The sequence below is a fragment of the Salvelinus alpinus genome, chromosome 7 (assembly GCF_045679555.1).
Source record: "Salvelinus alpinus chromosome 7, SLU_Salpinus.1, whole genome shotgun sequence".
Taxonomy (NCBI): Eukaryota; Metazoa; Chordata; class Actinopteri; order Salmoniformes; family Salmonidae; genus Salvelinus; species Salvelinus alpinus.
Genome location: NC_092092.1, coordinates 54,295,285 through 54,314,017, shown reverse-complemented (window position 1 = coordinate 54,314,017; position 18,733 = coordinate 54,295,285). Strand labels below are relative to the sequence as shown.

Here is an 18,733-nt window from a genome sequence, read left to right as displayed (position 1 = left end):
ATAACACATTGTATCAGGGGCGCAACTTTGGTTTTAGAAGTGGGGGGGACATAATATATATTTATACTGTATATATACACTACCGGTCAAAAGTTTTAGAACACCTACTCATTCAAGGGTTTTTCTTTCTTTTGACTATTTTCTACATTGTAGAATAATAGTGAGGACATCAAAACTATTAAATAACACATATGGAATCATGTAGTAGCCAAAAAAGTGTCAAAATATATTTTAGATTTTAGATTCTTCAAATAGCCACCCTTTGCCTTGATGACAGCTTTTGGCATTCTCTCAACCAGCTTCACCTGGAATGCTTTCCAAACAGTCTTGAAGTAGTTCCCATATATGCTGAGCACTTGTTGGCTGCTTTTCCTTCACTCTGCATTCCGACTCATCCAAACCATCTCAATTTGGTTGAGGTCGGGGGATTGTGGAGGCCAGGTCATCTGATGCAGCACTCCATCACTCTCCTTCTTGGTAAAATAGCCCTTACACAGCCTGAAGGTGTGTTGGGTCATTGTCCTGTTGAAAAACAAATGATAGTCCCACTAAGCCCAAACTTGATGGGACGGCATATTGCTGCAGAATGCTGTGGTAGCCATGCTGGTTAAGTGTGCCTTGAATTCTAAATAAATCACAGACAGTGTCACCAGCAAAGCACCCCCACACCATAACACCTCCTCCTCCATGCTTTACGGTGGGAAATACACATAGAGGGATCATCCGTTCACCCACACCTCATCTCACAAAGACATGGCGGTTGGAACCAAAAATCTCCAATTTGGACTCCAGACCAAAGGACAAATTGCCACCGGTCTAATGTCAATTGCTCGTATTTCTTGGCCCAAGCAAGTCTCTTCTTCTTATTGGTGTCCTTTAGTCGTGGCTTCTTTGCAGCAATTCGACAATGAAGGCCTGATTCACGCAGTCTCCTCTGAACTGTTGATGTTGAGATGTGTCTATTACTTGAACTCTGGGAAGCATTAATTTGGGCTGCAATTTCTGAGGCTGGTAACTCTAATGAACTTATCCTCTGCAGCAGAGGTAACTCTGGGTCTTCCTTTCCTGTGCTGGTCCTCATGAGAGCCAGTTTCATCATAGCGTTTGATGGTTTTTGAGACTGCACTTGAACAAACTTTAAAAGTTCTTGAAATGTTCTGTATTGACTGACCTTCATGTCTTAAAATAATGATGGACTGTCATTTCTCTTTGTTTATTTGAGCTGTTCTTGCCATAATAAGGACTTGGTCTTTTAGCAAATAGGGCTCTATTCTGTATACCCCCCCCCCCCCCCCCCCCCTATACCTTGTCACAAGACAACTGACTGGCTCAAACACATTAAGAAGAAATTCAACAAATTAACTTTAATGAAGGCACACCTGTTCATTGAAATGCATTCCAGGTGGATACCTCATGAAGCTGGTTGAGAGAATGCCAAGAGTGTGCAAAGCTGTCATCAAGGCAAAGGGTGGCTACTTTGAAGAATCTCAAATATAAAATATAACACTTGTTTGGTTACTACATGATTCTGTGTGTTATTTCATAGTTTTGATGTCTTCACTATTATTCTACAATGTAGAAAATAGTACAAATAAAGAAAAACCCTTGAATGAGTAGGTGTTCTTAAACTTTTGACCGGTAGTGCATATATTTTTTTATCCAATTGTATAAACACTCCAACAGCCTACCCGACCGCTGAGAGGCGTCCGCATGGTCCTAAAGCACAACGTCACCATGTTTTGTATCACATTCCAATGATAAAACTGGGGGGGACAAAAACGCAATTTCAGAATATGGGGGGGCATGTCAGCCCCATCCCCAGTGAAAGTTGTGCCCCTGCATTGTCTTCATCAGAAGAGAAATGTGTGCAATTGTGTTCAACGTTTCCAGCAATCGGTAAATACTACTGCACAAAATTCTAAATCACCCCGTCACTGTCATACCGTGTACGATATATCATTTTTACAATATTGTGGACATACAGATGCAGAAAATGGGTTACTTCTACATAACTTTGCGTTACTCCTAAGTCATCATCTTCGACATTGTGACCTTCCACTATAGAGCATTGCTTCGATGTGGATTTTTTTTACGCTGCTGCTACTCGCTGTTTATTATCTATGCATAGTCACTTCACCCCTACCTACATGTACATATTACCTCAAATTACCTCGTCTAACTTGTACCCACGCACATTGACTCGATACCGGTACCCACTGTATATATAGCATTGTTATTGTTATTTTATTGTGTTACTTTTTTAAACTTTAGTTTATTTAGTAAATATTTTCTTAACTCGTTTTTAAAAAACGGCCTTGTTAGTTAAGGGCTTGTAAGTAAACATTTCACGGTAATGTCTACACCTGTTGTATTCGGCGCATAAAATGTGATTTGATTTGGTTGAGGCCTATAAATTCATATCAGTTGTGGTCCTCCATTGTGTACACCTTTCCTTATTTCTATTGTGGATTGTGTTTCTGTGCAGTAGTCTACAAAACTATGAGCAAACCAGCCTTTGTATTGAATACATGGAATTGGATGTGCATATTTTTAGTTTGAATTCTTTTGCCAGGAATAATACACTACATGACCAAAAGTATGTGGACACCTGCACGTCAAACATCTCATTCCAAAATCATGGACATTAACATGGAGATGGTCCCCCGAAGACATGGATGTCGATGAAGGCAGCCCTCCGCACCTCTCTGATTCAGAGGGGTTGGGTTAAATGCGGAAGACATGGATGTCAATGAAGGCAGCCCTCCGCACCTCTCTGATTCAGAGGGGTTGGGTTAAATGCGGAAGACATGGATGTCGATGAAGGCAGCCCTCCGCACCTCTCTGATTCAGAGGGGTTTGGTTAAATGCGGAAGACACGTTTCAGTTGAATGCATTCAGTTGTATAACTGACTAGGTATCCCCCTTTCCCTTTCCTTTGCTTCTTTAACAGCCTCCACTCTTCTGTGAAGGCTGTCCACTAGATGTTGAACATTGCTGCGGGGACTTGCTTTCATTCAGCCACAAGAGCATTAGTGAGATTGGGCACTAATGTTGGGCGATAAGGCCTGGCTCTCAGTCAGCGTTCCAATTCATCCCAAAGGTGTTCGATGGGGTTGAGGTCAGGGCTCTGTGCAGGCCAGTCAAGTTCTTCTTCACCGATCTCGACAAACCATTTCTGTATGGACCTCACTTTTTGCACGGGGGCATTGTCATGCTGAAACAGGAAAGGGCCTTCCCCAAACTGTTGCCTCAAAGTTGGAAGCACAGAATCGTCTAGATTGTCATTGTGTGCTGTAGCGTTAAGATTTCCCTTCACTGGAACTAAGGGGCCTAGCCCGACAATGAAAAACAGCCCCGGACCATTATTCCTCCTCCACCAAACTTTACAGTTGCCACTATGCATTGGTCAGGTAGTGTTCTCCTGGCATCCGTCAAACCCAGATTTGTCCGTCGGACTGCCAGATGGTAAAGCTTGATTCATCACTCCAGATAACGTGTTTTCCACTTCCCCGGAGTCCAATGGCGGCGAGCTTTACACCACTCCAGCCAATGCTTGGCATTGCGCATGGTGATCTTAGGCTTTTTTGTGGCTGCTCGGCCATGGAAACCCATTTCATGAAGCTCCCGACGAACAGTTCTTGTGCTGATGTTGCTTCCAGAGGCAGTTTGGAACTCGGGCGTGAGTGTTGCAACCGAGGACAGACGATTTTTACGTACTTCAGCGGTCCTGTTCTGTGAGCTTGTGTGGCCTACCACTTTGCGGCTGAGCCGTTGTTGCTCTTAGACGTTTCCACTTCACAATAACAGGGCAGAAATTTGACGAACTGACTTGTTGGAAAGGTAGCATCCTATGACGGTGCCACGTTGAAAGTCACTGAGCTCTTCAGTAAGGCCATTCTGATGCCAATGTTTGTCTATGGAGATTGCATGGCGGTGTGCTCGATTTTATACAACTGTCAGCAACGGGTGAGGCTGAAATAGCCAAATCCACTAAGTTGAAGGGGTGTTCACATACATTTGTATATATAATGTACTTGATTTGATGTGTATGAAATTGTTTGGTGAAATATGCATAAAAGGAGAGTAATTGCCCATAATTATGCACCTTTGAATAGCTATACTTCCAATGTTGATCAACATGATTTAATGACTGCAAAGAAAATGTATTGATCTTCTATTATTTTTTTAAAGACAGACCAACTCCGTTGTCTGCTTGGACTCAAGAGATAAGTACGGTTGCGTTAGTCTTTTTGCAGGCAGTCGGGCTCCTTTGATTAACTTTAAGCAATTTTGACGGTATAATAGTTTTGATGAACGCATTTATGTTCTGAAAAGGCTACGACATTTTTGAAAACACAAAAACTGTGTTAGAAAGGAAGAGTGCATACTTGGGTAGAAAATAAGTGTTTATGCTATCCTTATCTGCCCCTTTGTAGTGTTCCATCTAATATATACTGATCAAAATAAGTGTTTATGCTATCCTTATCTGCCCCTTTGTAGTGTTCCATCTAATATATATTGAACAAAATAAGTGTTTATGCTATCCTTATCTGCCCCTGTGTAGCGTTCCATCTAATATATACTGAACAAAATAAGTGTTTATGCTATCCTTATCTGCCCCTGTGTAGTGTTCCATCTAATATATATTGAACAAAAATATCAACTCAACATGCAACAATTTTACTGAGTTACAGTTCATATAAAGAAATCAGTCAATTGAAATAAACTTGTTAGGCCTTAACCTATGGATTTCACATGAAATGGCAGGGCCGCAGGCATGGGAGGGTATAGGCCCACTCACTGGAGAGCCAGGCCCAGCCATTCAGAATTCGTTTTTTTACCAAAAAAGGGCTTTATTACAGACAGAAAATCTCCTCAGTTTCATCAGCTGTCCAAGTGGCTGGTCTCAGACGATCCCGCAGGTGAAAAAGCCGGATGTGGAGGTCCTGGCTGGCGTGGTTACACGTGGTCTGCGGTTGGATGTACTTACAAGTTCTCTAAAACGATGTTGTAGGTGGTTTATGGTAGATAAATGAACATTAAATTCTCTGCAACAGCTCTAGTGGACATTCCTGCAGTCAGCATGCCAATGGCACACTCCCTCAAAACTTGAGACATCTGTGTGCATTGTGTTGTGTGAAAAAAATTCACATTTTAGTGTGGCCTTTTATTGTACCCAGCACAAGGTGCACCTGTGTAATGATCAATCAATCAAATGTATTTATAAAGCCCTTCTTACATCAGCTGATGTCAAAGAGCTGTACAGAAACCCAGCCTAAAACCCCAAACAGCAGTGATCATGCTGCTTAATCAGCTTCTTGATATGCTACACCTGTCAGGTGGATGGATTATCTTGGCAAAAGGAGAAATGCTCACTAACAGGGATGTAAACAAACTTGTGCAAAACATTGAGAAATAAGCTTTTTGTGCGTATGGAACATTACTGGGATCTTTAATTTCAGCTCATGAAACCAACACTTTACATGTATATTTTAGTTCAACTACATATTCTAGGTGTGTGTGAGAGTTTGCGTTCCTGAGGGTCTTTTCAGGGTATATAATATGAGACCCGTCTCAAGGGGGTTAAACCGACATCTCCTCTACTTAAAGATATTCATGGCCCCATTCCAGTACTCCTAAATGGCTTCCTGTGCTTTGTCCTATCGCCTCTTAAATAATTGAATTTCCTTGAGGACTTCATTTCCTCAAGCTCCCGCAAACAATCACAAAGATTTTATTACAAAAGATTTATTAATTCCGTTTGAAAACAAAGAAACAAACATGACATTGTAACTAAACAAAATTAAAATGTAAAAAAAAAGTACAGAATTGCAGTTCTTCATTTCTCTAAACAGGTCAAAAGGACAGGCAAAAAAAAAAAAAAACTCAAGACTGAAGACCCCTGCATGTCTCAGTGCTATTAAACTACAACCATCCCCATGGGGCGAATAGAATAGAACCCAGTAGAATCATGGGTAATGTAGTACATAATTCACTTTCTAAGAATGTGTGGGACAGAGAGAGTACAAGTTATTGGTCCATGTAACGCTTAGTGTGTGTGTGTGTGTATGTATGTGTGTGAGCGTTGTATGATCTGCATGTCTTTGTGCACCTGTCACTGTGTAAACTTGTCCAAATGTTCCCTGTTCGTTCTGTCATCAGAAGCTCCAGCGAGGCCCCTCCCCCTCTCCTTAGTCAGAGTCCACCTCAGAGCTGGGGGGCGTGGTCATCACTTCCTCCTCTTCCTCAGACTCCTGAGAGAGCAAGAGAAAGACAAGTCTTCACTATGATAATCCCGTAATTTCATTTTAACGAACGCTTTGATCATAATCTATCAAAATGGCTACACAAATAAAGTTATTCCTATTGCTGCCATGGTGACAGTGCAGTACCTTGCCCTTGGGTTTGCCTTTGGCTTTCTTGGCCTTCTTCCGTTCACCCTCAGACGAACTCTCCTCGCTGGAGATAAACTCTCGGCTCTTAAAACTGTCGTTCCCTCCTTGCTCCTTTTCTTTCTCTCCTCCGTCAGACTTCCTCTTCTTGCCTCCTGCCTTCTTGTCCTCCTTACCTCCTGCCTTCTTGCTCTCCCTGGTGGAGAAACGGAAAAGGGACATGTACCGTCAAAGATGGGCGGACGTTTGTGTCATGTTAAAAGCAAGGTTAGAGGTGTGTGTTTTGAGCGCTTGTAAGTGTACCTGGTCGTGTGCGTATCTGATGTTCACGGGTGTGTGTGTGTCAGAGGAGGCTGGTGGGAGGAGCTATAGGAGGACTGACTCATTGTAATGGCTGGAATCAACGGAACGGCGTTAGACAGGTGGTTTCCGTATGTTTCAAACCGTTCCATTTATTCCATTCCAGTTATTACACGGAGTCCGTCCTCCTACAGCTCCTCCCACCAGCCTCCCCTGGTGTGTGTGTGTGTGGTCTCGTACTTCTTGGCGGGTGTAGAGGAGCCTCCACCGCTCTCTCGGTATTCCTTCATGGCTTTCTCATAGTTCTTCCTAGCCTCCTCTGCTTTCCTGTCCCACCCCTAGCAGAGAGAGACCCTTTGTTATCAATCTGTTTTCCTAAACAACGGTTTAAATACAGTTCGCTAGGAGGACAATTATTTTATTCAAAATGCCCATGGAGCACAGGAGGGCACACAACCTGAGTTGAGATGCAATCCAAAAAACTAGACCAGGCGCAATGCTCACTCACCATCAAAAACATTGTTTTATTCAAGCAGCTACTACATTTAAAATGTAATAAATAGTTCCTTAATAAAATGTCTTTAAGTGGAGGACATTTGAATAAAAAAATGCCCCCCCCCCCCCCCCCCCCCAACAAAAAAAAAAATTGGAGAAAGAGAGAAGAGCAGAACAGAGGAATAAAAAGTCAGGACAGCAGATAAAGCCCTCACCTCTTTGTCTTCCTTCCCTATCTGTTTCCACATCTCTCCGGCCTTCTTGGAGATCTCCGTGATTGAGATTCCGGGGTTTTCCGACTTGATGTGCTCGCGGCTGGAGTTGAGCCACAGCATGTAGGAACTCATCGGCCTCTTGGGGGCGTTGGTGTCCTTCTGCTTCTTCTAAAATACACAGAGAGAGAGAGAAACATGAGCACACACACATATCACATGTGCATAAAAACAAACTATTTAGGTGCCTCCAGAGGTCAATACGAAGGTATATTTATCTCCGATACAATAAACATACATTTTACTGTTCACAACTTACTCCGCCCCCATTCCCCTTGCCCCTCCCCCTTACCTCTTTGCGTGGCTTCCTCTCCTTCCTCTCCTTCACTACCTTGGCCTTCTTTGCAGGTTTATTCTTCTTTCCCTCGTCATTGCTGCCATCACCTCCGCTGCCGCTGTCGCTCTCTGACGCGTTACTGTCATACCTGAGAGAGAGAGGAATACTGTTAGCGCGAGAGAGAGAGAGAGGAACTGAAGTGGGCAATGGATGAAGGGGTAAAAACTCACTCCTCAGCAATATCACTCTCCTCCCCAGGGTTGAAAGACTCATCTAGTAAAGAGAAGAAAAAACATCACTAACACAGCTGCTCTGTTGGAAATTGAAATCTCTCACAACAGCCATACATTCCTATGACGTTTTTAAACCCATTAACGTATGAACGAGTCCCTTTGAGATCTCCTATTAACGAGGCGCTGACTGGCAACGGGAGTCGTCACTCACCGGTCTCTTCGTCCGAGTCGTTGCTGCCGTCTCCCTCCTCTCTGATCTTGCCCTCAGCCTTCATCCTCTCCAGGTAGGCATCGTGCTGGTCTTCATCGGAGTCACTGTACTCGTTGTTCTTACTCTTCATGCCCTGTTTGGGAGGGGGGTAGCAGAGTCAGACTACACTACCCATGATGCTCCAGCAAGGCCATGCATCTCTCTCTTCCTATGGACAGGAGGTTAAGGTACGGGGGCTGTGTTCCAACACTTTACAATGGCTTCCTTTTCTTACCTCCTTACCTTTAGGACTACTCCTAAGATAAAGTGAGACCAGGGAAGAAACTCAATTGCATTTCGTTGATTCCTCGCATCCTCTCTCTTTGCCTCCCTCTCAAAACCCATTGGATGAGAACAATGACTGTATATATGAATAGAAAAAGCCGTCGATCACGCGACACCATTCATTCCTATGTAAAGACTCAGTAGCACATTGAAGCCAAATGGAGTCGGGTTAAGATGGCGTCTCATGGAGACATAACATGCGCCGTTTGAGCTACTCCAGGAAGTGACGTTGCAGGCTAGCTCAGTGCTGCCCCCTCTCATTTAGTAACTCCAGTTGAAGGCCAACCGGGGTACTGCAGTCTGCCATTATCTACTAAATTATCCTTTTATCTTCTTCTGTGTGGGATTTTACAATAATCGACTCAAGGACATACATCTGGTGTATTAGAAGTCATTTTTGGCACCATGATTGGTGAATGTTTTTTTGTTTTTACAAGAAGATTGACCACGAAGATGCCATTTTTTCCATTCACTATAATGGGGGATCGTGTTTTCTGCAAACAATGCCTGTAGTACAACGGTCAGCCTTGAAGTCCACGGCTTCAATGAGGGAGGGGGCAGTCATTCTCCCCTGGATGAGGTCAGAGGTCCCTCCCCGCTGACCTTTTAATCCAAGAGGTTTTGAGGAGGCGAAGAGAAAGGACGCGAAGAATCAAGGAAACGCAATTGAGATTCACCCTAGGTGAAAAGCTTAGGAGCTAGACAAACAGGAGGAAGTGGAGGACAGAATCATTTGTAGTTCTTGACCATTCGGGTGACCCCAGGGTAGGCGCTTTGTTACCATGGCAACTCCCACCCAGGGCAACGAAGTGGGCCGTTGACGGACAGAGCGGGCTATGTTTATATTACCAGAGAACATTATGGGTGAAAAATCAGGACTTCCTGTATTTGGTTTAGAGGACGTGTTTTGTCTTTCAGTTAACACACTACAACACCTCAGGCAATACATTAGTCAAGACAACGCAGGCAACCAACCACACACACACACACTCTCTTTTTCACACACACGCAGTCTCCGACATCTCTAGGTGTCTCAGCATAATCATAAACCGATTAGTAAATCATTTATGGCCATTCACAGCAACCAATCACCATGATTAGAATGGTAGCACCCTCCTCTTCCCCCCATCCAACACACAGACACGCCCCCCTGCCCACCACGCGAGCAGTAACCACAACAAACCAAAAAAAAACAAGACACCCCTCACGAACCCCCGTAACCATACCAACCTTCTTCTTCAGGAGTTCACAACAGACACACAAGAAAAGAGCAAAATCCGTCAATACTTCTTAAACGCATCTCGGAAAGAGAGTCGAATGTATTTCCACCACAGTAAACATCTCCTAAAGGTTACCTCCTTGAATCCTCTATTCTTGATGTTGAGTTTCTTGGCGTTTACAAAGTCAAACAGCTTCCCGTACTCCTCCCTGTGATGGACAGAGGAGAGAGAAAAAGAAGAAGAAAAAAAAAACAGAAACCGCTCGTCAGGCAAAGAATCTACACGGTTGTGTGTCCGTTTCCAAGTCCCCCGCCGTACCTCTCTATGCTGCTGAAGGTGAACTGGTTCCCCTGCTTGGTCTCCACCTCGAAGTCAAAGGAGCGCGTGGTGGTGGTGCCTCTGGCGAAGTTGACACAGGAGATCTCCTCGAAGCGCAGGTGGACGGGCGGCTTGTGCACGTAGATGAAACCCCTCTCCAGCGGGTAGAGCAAGCCGGACTGGGCCTTGTAGGAACATGTTATACACTGGGCCCCTGGGGTGTTCCTACAGGGGAGAGGAGGGGAGGGAGACTCAATTAAACGCACGACAAAGTGCTTTATAATGTAGTTCTTACAAAAGAAACTTTAGCGAGAGGAGGAACATTGGTGTGTGTTTGCGAGTGGTTCCGCAAGCGCGCGGGTTTTCTTTACCCCTGGAAGTTTCCGGGCACGGTGATCTTCCTGTTGACCAGAGCCTTCATCACTCTGCTGACCATCTCATAGAGAGAACCTGACATGTTCTTAGTGAGCTTCCCTTCATACCGCTTCTCCACCTCCTCCCTACGGAAAAAGAGGAGGGAGAGGGGGAATGGTAGAGGGAGAAAGAAGGGAAGGGCGCAAAGAGAGGGGGAGAGAAACAGAAAATCCGATTAAGGGATTCTCACCACCCGACAATACGAGTTAATTGTTCGTCTCCCATGTGCTGTTGAGCTGCTGTCGTTGATTTCTCCCACTCACTCGCTCATGTTGAGGGTGAGGCAGAGCTCCTCCTCCTTAGAGAAGAGCAGGATGAGGAAGTGGTAACGGGTCTGTCCCTGCTTGATGGGCGGGTCCAGACTGATCTATAGACGGAGGGAGGGAATGTGAATCGAAGAGGCTGACACGGCGTTTGACGTGAGCACGACTGCATTCACACTGTATTGTCCACGTGTTTGGTGCCGAACACAACTTAATACTGACGACTGTCAAGCACTCACCTCAATCAAACACACACACTTACCACAAAGAACATCTGTCTCTGATCCTTGTGTGGTAGCAGGAAGAGACGCAGCACAGTGGTGTAGGGGATCTTGTAGTCAAACGTCTTACCATGGAGGTGGAGGAAGGCGGGGTAGATAAGGATATCATACCTGACACACAGAGAGAGAAGAAAGTCGGTGAACGAGGGCAAGAAAGAGAGAAAGACCTTTGATCAAAGTAGGTGTTTGTCTTGTAGTGGTAGTGCTGAGTGACCAAGTGATATTTTGTTTTTTGGGCGGTTATTAAACAACGAATTGACCGACATTAGTTGAATTCCATGAAGTTTTTTTGGGGGGGGGTCCAACACGCCGTTTCTCTAGAGAAATCAAATCATCCACGAGAGAAATCAATTCAAGAACTGTATGGAACTCTGGGCTGAAGGGAGTTTTAATTTTCTCTAAGCAAATATTTAACCTAGTTCGGCACAGAAATGTGGTAATTAACTACAATGACCATAACTCATGGCGCCCGTTTTTTCTGTCTCGGACAGAGACGGATGAGAGGGGAAGAGGTGAAGCGATTGGTTTCACTCTCACCAGAATTGGTCCAAAATAAGCTCAATGCGTTTTGGACCTAAGCTTGTCGCCTGCCTTGTCGCCTTTGGGTCAACGACTCCCATTGTTAGGGCGGAGACATGAGCTTCTCCTCATTATATTCAGATCTCTGGACAGATACACGTTTACGCCTGCTACGTTATGTTAGATATACACAGACCGTATGAGAGAGGAATGTACACAACACAATGAGGAGAGAGACAGAGACTGTTCAGGAAGTTGTATCTTATCTACTTTGAAGAACTAGTAGGATGACTAAAGACAGTACAGTATGGGGGAGAATAATGTTAGATGGCCTGGCTGGCTGACTGCTCCTGGCTGACTGCTCCTGGCTGACTGCTGAGGACTTCAAGGAATGAGAAATAATAAAGTCATCAAATAAAAACTAAGTAATAAACACAACTGAAATATTTGGTTTCATACCCAAAGTGGACTTGACCGAGACAATGGAAGAGTTTTGGCAATTGACTGTTCACTATTTTTGGTTTTGGAATTTCCATTAAAATCATTGTAATGTCCTTATTTCATATTGCATTAAAAAAAAATGAAAATGTCAAAATAAAAAACGAAAACCGTGATTGTTTTATAATCAAACAAACCGACTTCAAAAAGCATTAATCGCTCAGCTCTACTTGTCCGTGGTAGTTATTTGGAAGGGGGAACGTATTAAGCCAGGTGAACAATTTGCAGATCAATCTGGTTTACGTAGAGTAACGTTATATAAAGTAATGACGGCTAATACTGATGAATAGTGGTTCATGGTGCTGATGTCACAGTACCTGCCCCTGGGTGTGAGGCACTGCAGCTCTTTGAAGACACACACAGCATCTCCTGTAGCCTGGATCACATCTGCCTTAGACAGCACATTCGCGGCAAACGCCTGACAGACAGGAAGGAAGGGAGGGTTTAAACAGGAATAACATTAATCACTGCATCATTGATGTTGCTGTGAAAATAACTGTTTCTGAGTACAGAACAGCTGTAGTGGTAGCGCCATCTGCTGGGGTAAAGCCAGTAAGGCACTGATGACCACCATTCAACCAGTTAGTTCTCTCCCTTGTACAGGTCCGGTAGTAGAGCGTGGGTTACCTCCACGGGGTCTGCCCCCTCGTCTGCGGGGCCGGGGGGGACGTAGAAACGGACCTCCATGAGAGAGACCTCAGCGTCATCGTTCTGGTGGAACTCCAGCGTCACCTCGTTCTTCCCTGTGGCACACTGGGACACGCTGGCCAGGGGGATCTCAAACACGGAGCTGTCATTCACATCAAACGACAACAATGGACCTGCGGAGGGTGGGGGGGTTTAAAGACTACAGCTCCCACAATGCACCTCAACATAGCTGGAGAAATGCTACAATGAACGCTTCAAGAGAGATAAAAAATATGGTTATGAAAACATCCAAGAGGAAACTATATAAGGATTAGATCCTCTGCTGGTGTTGTGTGACGGGCGTTTAGAGTTTTAGAGGGTGTTGTTTACCAGAGAATTTAGCAGTGCCCCAGTTCCAGCCCTTCACACACATGTCCTTCTCTGTCAGCTCCACCTTGTAGTTGGCCTTGAAGAACTCCGAGATCCTCTCGTAATCCTAGGAGAGGAAGGAGGAAATGTGTGGCGGGGGGGAGGAGATGTGTGGCGGGGGGGAGAGGAGATGTGTGGCGGGGGGGAGAGGAGATGTGTGGCGGGGGGGAGAGGAGATGTGTGGCGGGGGGGAGAGGAGATGTGTGGCGGGGGGAGAGGAGATGTGTGGCGGGGGGAGAGGAGATGTGTGGCGGGGGGGGGAGATGTGTGGCGGGGGGGAGAGGAGATGTGTGGCGGGGGGGAGAGGAGATGTGTGGCGGGGGGGAGAGGAGATGTGTGGCGGGGGGGAGAGGAGATGTGTGGCGGGGGGGAGAGGAGATGTGTGGCGGGGGGGAGAGGAGATGTGTGGCGGGGGGGAGAGGAGATGTGTGGCGGGGGGGAGAGGAGATGTGTGGCAGGGGGAGAGGAGATGTGTGGCGGGGGGGAGAGGAGATGTGTGGCGGGGGGGAGAGGAGATGTGTGGCGGGGGGGAGAGGAGATGTGTGGCGGGGGGGAGAGGAGATGTGTGGCGGGGGGGAGAGAGGAGATGTGTGGCGGGGGGGGAGAGAGGAGATGTGTGGCGGGGGAGAGGAGAGAACGTGAAAGAAGAAAAAGTGAGTAGAAAGATGTTCTCAGTTAAATCCTTAATGCCCCACTAGTCTGAAACTAAAAAACACACCCCCTTTCCTCCCCCTCTCCCTTCCTCCCCCTTGATGAGGGGGATAATTCATCAAAGCTCAATTATGGCCCCTTCTGCCGCTCGGCCCCCTGGGACGCTGGAGGTGAATGTAATCCGTCCGCTCCCTCCCTCTCCGCCGCTTACAATCAGCCTGTTTATTTATCCTGCAGGCCCGATTAGAACTGGGGGGCACACACACACACCTCAATCACTTCCACATGTGTGTGAAGGACAGTGTGTGTGTGGAAAAAGAGTGTGTGGGAAAGAGAGTTTATGCACCTGGGTATCAGCTTGTCTGTTGGGTTATTAGAGTGTGTGAGAGCCCACAGTCTGTGTGTGTGTGTGTTGGACAGCGAAAGAGAGACTATACGCCAAGCTGTGTGTGTGTATAGAATATCAGATCAGTGTGTTGACAGCATCTGTGCGTGTGTTTGTGAAGATGTATGAAGGCATTGTGTTTGTATGTGACAGGACATGTATACAGATCTAACTGTGTTTCCATTTCAGACTATATACTGGATATAAATCTGTGTGTGTGTGTGTGTGTGTGTATAATGACTGGCCTGTAACTGTGTAAAGACAAACATATCAGTGTGTGTGTTCCTGCTGTCCTCATCAGCCCCTGTGTTAAGAGCGCCGTCTCTCATTACAGCTTTGGCAGAGTCAGGTTGCTTACCTCACACAACCATAATAACTCATCCCAGCCTTCCCATCCACTATCCACACAATTAATATATGCATATGCACAAAACACCAAACAGTGCCAATCCTCCACCCCATAGTTGTTCCATTCCACCACCCCTCTCCCCCTAACTAGGGAGGCTCACAATTGGCCCGGCGTTGTCCGGGTTAGGGTTTGGCCCGGGGAACGCCGTCATTGTAAATAAGAATTTGTTCTTAACTGACTTGCCTAGTTAAATAAGAAAAAACGAATATGATGCTCCCATAGGATCACCAGGGTGCTATGCATTAGCAGACACCGTAGCAAAGTATTTTGCAACAGAAAACGAAAACAAGCACTTCTCATTGGACAAGATCGTCCCTCCCCGGCTTTGTTTCCGTTTTGTGCCTCGTGAATACAACCCAGTTCTGGCTAACACCGTCGAGTCCTGATCAACACAAAGCAAACTCTGTTAAAGAGCGGTGCGCTTCACAAGTAGAACCAAATTAGCAAACGGATGGCTCGTGATACATGGATTTCAAAACTCGCCAGGGCACTTCACCACTCCTAAATCAAATAAATGATCATTACTTTTTGAAAACAGACATTCAAAGCTTTGAGAATGCATGGGGAGTGGGGCTGAGGTGGTGTTTAACCAGTGGAACATGATATAGAAGGTGAACACATCAAACTGACAGGCTGGCTGCTCCACTAACCTATGTTTGAATTCCTCACCAGTGACAGTGTGCAGGATAATAAACAATGACATCATTGTCTGAACCACCACAGTCAGAAGAAACCATTTTCAAATACACACTGATTAACCTCAGGAGACCAGCCTTCCTTCTCTCCCTTTCCAGCAGCACTGGTAAGGCTAGATTATACACACGCACTCACACACATCCACTCTTGCACTCACTCAACCAGGCACACAACCTGAGGAACAGATCAACAAATGTATCTGAAAGCTCACCCGACAACTACCCACGGAAGTCTCACGAAGAAACACACAGACAATCACAAACATTTTCAGACAAATTCTCTCAGTCGTTCACACATACCACTGCCTCACCGTGTCTCTGAAGCCGTCATATTTGTAGACATGCCCGGTGCTGGTGGCCAGCTTGATGCCGTGTCCCAGGCATACACGCCTCCACGTGGCCTGAGACAGCTCTGCTGCCGGGATGTTGTCCACCTTCCCAGTCTTACTGCTCTTATACACCAGATTCTGCTTACTGAACCTCAGACGACCGTCGTTCTGCGGGGAGTCACCACTCACACATAAATACACTTAGGCTATTGTTATAGCCAAACTTGATAGTAGCTAGATGTTGAGTTATGGTTGGTTCCAGTTTGTGGTCATTTATTTGTACATCAATTACAACACGGTTCCTTCCAGCATTAAGGATAAAAAAAACATTAGCTGACATGGGCTAGTTGATCTGAACATTTCTAACAAGATATATATATATATATATATAGCTCTCTATGGTGTGCAATGACTAACAGGACAAGAGGAACTGATGATGCACTACCCAATTAGGCGGGAGGATGATCCCCAAGCACCCCGCAGTTTGGGAACCACTGATTTACACTACCAGATTTTCAAAGCAAAGACAAAGCAAAGACTTCACTCTATGGTCCTTTAAAACCTACCTTTGTCAAATATTGTGTGCTATAGCTTGCAAATAAACAAAATGTGACTGGGTGCCAAAATAAGAAATGAAGTCTGCTTCATGTTTTGTTTCCTTCCTTCCTTCCTAGTATCTGATACCTGTATCATGACAACCTTAATATACATGCTACCCATGTGTACTTCAATCCTGATCCAGGATACCCACAAGGTGTGGAGACCCACAGGCATGCGTTTTACTTTCATCCTAGACAGGACTAACACCTGATTCATCTAAGTACTGGGCTACAACAAAAGCCTACACAGCATGAGGCTCTCCGGGACCTGGTTAGTTAAGACACTGATGGTAGACGGCATGACGAGGTAAGCTAGCTACTGACCCAGGACCCCTTGGATTCCTGGTAGATCTCGTTGAACTCAAGCGTGTCTCCCATCTCTGCCTCCACAAGAAGTGATGTTCAACTGAGTACACAGAATAAAACAATGTCAAACAATTAGTTAGCAACGTTATTAACTTGCAGAGGAGCCCAAGTTGTAATAGCTAACTAGCTAACATTAGGTAGCAAGCTAATTCCCTTGAGAGTCAACATGTGAGTGACATTTCATTTACTATAGAACGAACTTCGCGTAAAATTAAAACATGTAGTTAGGCTAGCTAGCCAATAACAACCATGTAAATATTTAGCAAGCTAAGTTAGCTACAGGTAACAACTCAATGTGGGTATAAAAGCTTAGTATTGAGAGAACAACAATATGCAAATTGGAGCTAACTAGCTGCTTTCTTTGTGGCAAGAACATGCCGATACTAGCTATTTAGCTACCATAGTTTGTTGGCCATTCGTAGCGATGTGGCTAGTAAATGGATGCCAGTGTGGCTAGCATGTTAACGTTAGCTGGCTAGTGATTATGTGGGGTTTCTTCGCTAACTATTTGACTCCAGTAGGTCAATAATAGCTAGGCCAATGTTACTGGTCTCATTTGTTTGGTTGTATACACATCTACTTAGAATCCGCTACATTCGTCCCTGAATAAAACGAACAAACTTGATGTCTTACTGTCAATGTGATGAGGAGACCTCGCTGTTTCCCGCGTGAAGCATCAGCCCAAGAGCCGACGTCACCGGAAATAATCCCTACTACTTTTGAATTTACTTCCGTTTCGTTCTAATTTCCAGAAAGTAACACTTTTCAAAGGTGTTCTGCCGACTCGTGTAGGTCTTTCGTCTGACACTCACATAAACAACGTGGCCTAGAAATAGGTGAGAATTGTTTAATACGAATGATTTTAGTCATTAATTAAGCTAGGCCTACTTGTCTCCTGTTATGAAATTCAAATAAACCTCTCATAGTTGTCAGAACTGCATGCAATAGCTGCTCACCTCCACTAAGGGGTGCACGCAGCAGCCTGTTGTTATAAGATGCGTGAGAGGTTCTCCAATTGAATTGCTAATTTGTGACGATGAATGGTGATGAAACTACAAGACTCCCCACCAGTCCTGTCCAATATAGCCTTCTGTACTACTTTGGCACAGGAATTACGCTAATAGGTTACTGAAATCCTGTAAAAGCTTTGTAAAATCCTGTTGCCTTGTTCCAATATCAACATACCATGACTACTACTATGAGCAGACGCATTTCAATGTTTTGACAATAATTAAATATTAGTTTTGAAATTGTTAGATTTAACATATCATTCTCTCTCTGTCGCTCTCTCAATTCAATTTCAATTTAAGTTTTTTTTAATGGCATGGGAAACATATGTTTACATTGCCAAAGCAAGTGAAATAGATCATAAACAAAAGTTAAATTAACAATAGAAAATGAACAGTAAACATTACACTCACATTTCAAATGTCATATTATGTACCAAAGGGAAAATAAATAAACACAAATATAGGTTGTATTTACAATGGGGTTTGTTCTTGGCCTCCCGAGTGGCGCAGTGGTCAAAGACACTGCATCTTGGTACTAGAGGTGTCACTACAGACACCCTGGTTTGATTCCAAGCTGTATCACAACCGGCCGTGATTGGGAGTTCCATAGGGTAGTGCACATTTGGCCCAGCGTTGACTGGTGTCGGCCGTCATTGTAAATTAGAATTTGTTCAAGAGAGAGAACTGACTTGCCTACTTAAATCAAAGTACAATCTAAATAAAATGTTTTTTAAATCCCTGGTTGCCCTTTTCTTGTGGCAACAGGTCACAAATATTGATGCTGTGTTTGCACACTGTGGTATTACACCCAATAGATATGGGAGTTTATCAAAAATTGATTTGTTTTCAAATTCTTTGTGGGTCTGTGTAATTTGAGGGAAATATGTGTCTCTAATATGGTCATACATTTGGCAGGAGGTTAGGAAGTGCAGCTCAGTTTCCACCTCATGGTGTGGGCAGTGTGCACATAACCCCTGTCTCTCTCTCTCTCTCTCTCTCTCTCTCTCTCTCTCTCTCTCTCTCTCTCTCTCAATTCATTCTCTCTCTCTCTCTCTCTCTCTCTCTCTCTCTCTCTCTCTCTCTCTCTCTCTCTCTCTCTCAATTCGTTCTCTCTCTCTCTCTCTCACACACACACACACACACACACACACACACACACACACACACAAACACACACACATCAAACGCAGACCACACTATGGGTACACAATGGCAC

The 18,733-nt window shown here is 44.8% G+C and overlaps 1 protein-coding gene across 1 annotated transcript; it reads right to left on the bottom strand.

The window, feature by feature from the left end:
* Positions 1-5,732: 5,732 nt before the first annotated feature.
* LOC139581211 (FACT complex subunit SSRP1-like) lies at positions 5,733-17,229 on the bottom strand. Its single transcript, XM_071410728.1, has 18 exons — positions 17,141-17,229; positions 16,466-16,547; positions 15,525-15,710; positions 13,035-13,140; positions 12,645-12,838; positions 12,335-12,435; positions 10,982-11,111; positions 10,720-10,823; positions 10,414-10,542; positions 10,043-10,267; positions 9,860-9,932; positions 8,181-8,313; positions 7,967-8,009; positions 7,752-7,884; positions 7,403-7,570; positions 6,933-7,030; positions 6,393-6,588; positions 5,733-6,254 (listed from the first exon to the last, which is right to left on the bottom strand). Exons 2-18 carry the CDS (start codon positions 16,517-16,519, stop codon positions 6,192-6,194), a joined length of 2,136 nt encoding a protein of 711 aa, XP_071266829.1. The 5' UTR covers positions 16,520-16,547; positions 17,141-17,229; the 3' UTR covers positions 5,733-6,191.
* Positions 17,230-18,733: the final 1,504 nt, after the last annotated feature.